At 62.0% G+C, this 4,337-nt stretch overlaps 1 protein-coding gene across 1 annotated transcript; it reads right to left on the minus strand.

The window, feature by feature from the left end:
* Positions 1 to 232: 232 nt before the first annotated feature.
* On the minus strand, positions 233 to 3,039 carry NKX1-2 (NK1 homeobox 2). The gene is made up of 2 exons (XM_055424348.2): positions 2,829 to 3,039; positions 233 to 933 (listed from the first exon to the last, which is right to left on the minus strand). Exons 1-2 carry the CDS (start codon positions 3,037 to 3,039, stop codon positions 233 to 235), a joined length of 912 nt encoding a protein of 303 aa, XP_055280323.2.
* Positions 3,040 to 4,337: the final 1,298 nt, after the last annotated feature.

The following is a 4,337-nucleotide window of genomic DNA, read 5'->3' on the forward strand; positions in this document are numbered from 1 at the left end:
TGGATTCCGGGGTTCCGCGCGGCGGGAAGGCGCGCACCCGCGAGCCGGCAGGCGGCCTCTCCCTGCCCTCTGGCGGCGCCTCCAGGCAGCGGGCAGGGAAGGGCCGCACAGACACCCGCGCACCAGGAGGGGGCGGTCCCTATGCATCGGCGCCCTCGGTCGGGTGGGGACCACAAGTCCACGCCAATCACTCGTGAGTCCAGACGAAGAGGGGCCCAAGGGGCTCGGGGGTTCATAGATGCGGGGCGTAGAAAGGAGTCAGGTAGGAGGGCCCGAGGAAGGGCGCGAAGGAGCCCCCGGCGGCTGTCAGCGGGAAGGAGGCGGCGGCCGGGAAGAGGACGTTGGCCGCCGAGTAGGAGGGGAAAGTCTGGAAAGGATGCGCGCCCGGGCCCGGCGGACCTGGGCTGCCCCCCGCGCCGCCGCCGCCGCTCGCCGCCGCAGTCCCGGGCTGGGGCGCGCCACCTCCCGCCTGCGCCGCACCTTCGGCGCCGGGGTTCTGCTTCTTCCACTTGGTCCTGCGGTTCTGGAACCAAATTTTGACCTGCGTCTCAGTGAGGCTGAGGGAGAGCGCGAGGTTCAGGCGCTCGCACACGGACAGGTAGCGCGTGGCCCGGAACTTGTTCTCCAGAGCCACCAGCTGCTCGTAGGTGAAGGCGGTGCGCGCGCGCCGCGGCTTGGAGCCGCTGGGCTCCGCGCGCCGGCGCCTGGGCCGCGGGGAGCCGGGGGAGCCCGCGAGGCCGCCCGCGCCGCTCTCCTCCGCCGCCGGCGCCGCGGCCCGGGCCTCGGGGGAGAGGGTCAGGTCCGCCTGCAGGTGCGCAGCCCGCTCCCCGCGCCGCCGCCGCGCGTGCTGCGCGTCCTCGTCCTCCTCTTCCACCTCCTCCGCCTCCGACCCCTCCAGGGGGGACGCCAAGCCGGCGCCGCGGCCCGCAGCATCTAGAGGAGAAGGGGGAGGTGATCAGAAGCCGGGAACCACCCAGCCCGGCCTGGTCCCCGGACCTGCTTCTCGTCCTCCCCAGAGTAGGCGGCAATCACCCCAACTCAGGGCCCTGCCCTGCCCCTCTCCGAGATTGTGCTCCCTGCCACCACCCCACGACCCCCCATCCAGAGTGCCCAGCCGTCCCAGGAGGTGGGAGTTAGAGTTGCGGTGCCGCTTCTCTCTTTACTCATCTACGACCTAGGAGGTGTCCAAGAAGTGTATTTGGAATCAATGAATGACACCCTGCATTAAGAAAAAATAACGAGCTCATTGGACAGCCTTGTAAGAGCGTTGTTAAGACATCGAGATGTCAAGTGCGTTTCAGGCTCTCTCCCCCCACCCGTCGTCCCTAGAAGCCTGTTTGGGTCTGGAACCCCTAGCAATTAAAAAAAGAAGTTATTAGGCGCCCCTCTCCTCCCTTTTAAAGTGAAATTCCCTCTTTCCCATCTTCTCTCTGCTGCCGTGTTAATAGAGTTTTGGATTTGCGCGGGACCGGATCGATAGATGTCATCTATTAAAGGTAAGTTTTAATCGAACAATATTAGGATCAGACAGGGAAAGGGGGTTTGAAGTCGGTACCTGCAAGCTGCGGGCAGGAGATATGCAGGCTCCAGTAATAGAATATCGATCAGAGAAGTGGGGCAAGGGGAGAGCGGCCCCTGCGAGGAGCGATCGGAACAATTATCCGGCCGGCCGCCCAGGCCCAAGCGCGACCGCCAGAGGCGCCCAGAGCCCCAGACCATCACCGCTAAACTTGGGGAGGGAAAGCGGCGGGGGTCGGAGGGGGGAGACTGCCAGACTTCAAGCCTCTCTCCCTGCTCTGCGCCCCCTGAACTTTGGCGTCCCACCCGGGCCTCACCCAGCTCTGGTCCTGCTGCCCTTTGTCATTCATTTCAGACACAAACTTTGCTGGACTCCTCATCAGGTGTCCACCGGAGTTGGGAGTTAAGTCAAAAAGGGTTTGGAGAGAACGGACAAAAGAGTCTCCCATCACCCCAAGCCACCCTGACCCCAGTCCAGTCAACGATTGGGTCTAGGGAGACTGAGCGGGTGGGCAGTGGATTCTTTGCTGTTGTCTCTGGAGGGCTGGAAGGGAACCCTGTGTGCTCCAGCGGACCTCACCGCCTGCTAAGACTTCAGACACGATTCATCCGTCTCAGCGCCCTCACCCAGAAAATGGAGGGATGACGCCGTCTACCTCCTCAATGACGCCGTCTACCTCGCAGGTATTGAAGTTTTCCCTGACTTGTATCCCAGTCTCCTGCCCAGGTCCTGGGACACGGAGGGAGCATTAAATGCCCAATAAGTGAATGAGCCTGACTAAACTGGGTGCTGGGTAAGTATTAGTTTCCACTGCCGGTCAATCAGAGCTGAGGAGCTTACTGGCTTGGCAGGTGAGCAGGGAGAAGCTTCGGTGGCAAATCTCTGACCTGGGATGCTGCGGGGTGGGGGGTGGGGGTGTCCCACTGTGTGCCTCTTCCTGCGGCTTCCCTGGTGGCTCAGACAGTAGAGAATCTGCCCGCGTTGGAGGAGACCCAGGTTCGATCCCTGGGTCGGGAAGATCCTCTGGAGAAGGGAATGGCAACCCTCTCCAGTGTTCTTGCCTGGAGAATCCCATGGACAGAGGAGCCTGGTGGGCTACAGTCCGGGGTCGCAAAGAGTCGGACACGACTGAGCGACTTCACTTTCACTGCTCCTCTACTTTTTTCAGTCCTCTTTCTGTGCGCCTTCTCCCCTTTGGGGAAGACGCCGCCAAGGTCTACTCTCCCGATACCAGGCCGTCCCTCCCACCTTCCCATCGCAGCATCTAAGCTGGGGTTTTCTGGGGCCCAAGGCCGCCTCGCTTCCTTACCAGGCGCCTCTCGCTGCGGAACCGGGTCCCGGCTGGCGTCCTTCCTTGCTTCGGCCTCTGCCAAACTTTTCTTGGCTTCCCGGGGAGCCGAACGCACGGCTGGGAGCGCAGCGCGGGTGAATTTCTGCGGGTCCAAGATATCCAGAACCGAGAAGGAGATCTTGTGGTGGGAGGGAGCCGCCTTGGCCCCGCCGTCCTGCCATGCCAGCATGCCCCAGAGGCCGGCGGCGCGGGGTCCGGGGTGGGTAGTGCTCGGGCTTGCTTTAAGCTGTGGCTCGGCAGCAGCTCTCAGCCGTTAGGAGGGCCGAGGCGGCCAAGTGAAGCTGGGGAGGGGGGCGCGGAGGCGGGGCGGGGAGAGAGCGGCCGGAGGTTGCGCGCGGATTGGCACTTGGGCTGCCCCAGGCCCCCGCCACGTGCAGGGCGCGCTAGCAGGAGCCCCCAAGACTACCCCGAGCCTTGCCCGGACCTCCAGCCTCGGCGAGGGGGCGCCTTGGTGCGTCCGGGGCGCGCGCCCGCCTGGACAGCGCCGCGGGCTCAGCGCGCCTCCGCCCAACCTGCTGGAACTCCGGGTGAGCGAGGGAGGGAAGTTCGGAAGCTTTAGTCCCGAAGATCCTCCCAATACACCCACCCCGACTCGGGCTTGGATTTGCACCCTTGCTCCAGGGCACCCGCCTTTGAGTTGGGGACGCAGTTGAGTCCAGCACTGATTACACGAAGGCAACGCTTAGCGCATCGCCTGCCTCGCCAGTGCATCACAGTAATGGCCTCGAACCTGACCACCTCGGATTTAAAAGCCTTCGTGTTCTCACAGTTTACAGTTTACAAAGCCCTTCCACGTGCGCGATCTCGTTTGATCTTCGGAGCAGCCCTGTGCGGTGGGCGTGGCCTGGCAAGGCTATTTATGCCGGTTTTAAGATGAGAAAAGGTGAGAATGAGGTTCAAAGGTGAGAAGTGATCTCGCCCAGGGCCACTGTTCGTTGGTAACAGAGTCTGGATTTGAACCCGGGTCTCCTTTCCTGAACCACTATTTTTTGCAGTAAGGCCTGTTATTTCTGTAGGAAAGTCCAGGTTGTGGACTGGACAAAACCCAGGTTGTGACAGAGGCTTTCCCTTCCACCCTGGAGCCTAGCCAGGTCAGGGAGCCTCAGGGGTTTCGGAGAGATGTCTGAGCCCCAGCCAAGACGCTCTGGTGAGGACAGGTGAGCTAGGTGTGGGTGGCTGCCCTGTCCTGTGGAGCCTCCAAGCACGACCCCTGATACCCTTCAGGCATTCTTCACAGTCACAGGTTTGATCATTTGCACAGTTAAATTGCGTCTCTGGGGAGCCGGTTGCATCTTTGACCCCCCATCCTCCCCATAGTCCCAAGAAGAAAAAGGTTAAAAGATGTTTTGCCTACTTTGGACTTATGGTCAGAAAACAGATAAAAGGCTTGCATCTAACCCACCAAGTCCCGTGGGGATGGGGCACAGCAGTCCTTGGGGAAGCTTCCACCAGCCACGCCCTTCTCAA

Source organism: Moschus berezovskii, chromosome 12, assembly GCF_049115385.1.
Source record: "Moschus berezovskii isolate FMDL1 chromosome 12, NW_MosBer_1.0, whole genome shotgun sequence".
Taxonomy (NCBI): domain Eukaryota; kingdom Metazoa; phylum Chordata; class Mammalia; order Artiodactyla; family Moschidae; genus Moschus; species Moschus berezovskii.

What these genes read in the sequence shown, in the direction of transcription:
- NKX1-2 (XM_055424348.2), bottom strand. Translation starts at nt 3,039, where the DNA reads ATGCTGGCATGGCAGGACGGCGGGGCCAAGGCGGCTCCCTCCCACCAC. An exon ending in TCCGCAGCGAGAGGCGCCTG is followed by an intron (nt 934 to 2,828) that starts GTAAGGAAGCGA and finishes CTTCTCCTCTAG; the next exon opens with ATGCTGCGGGCCGCGGCGCC.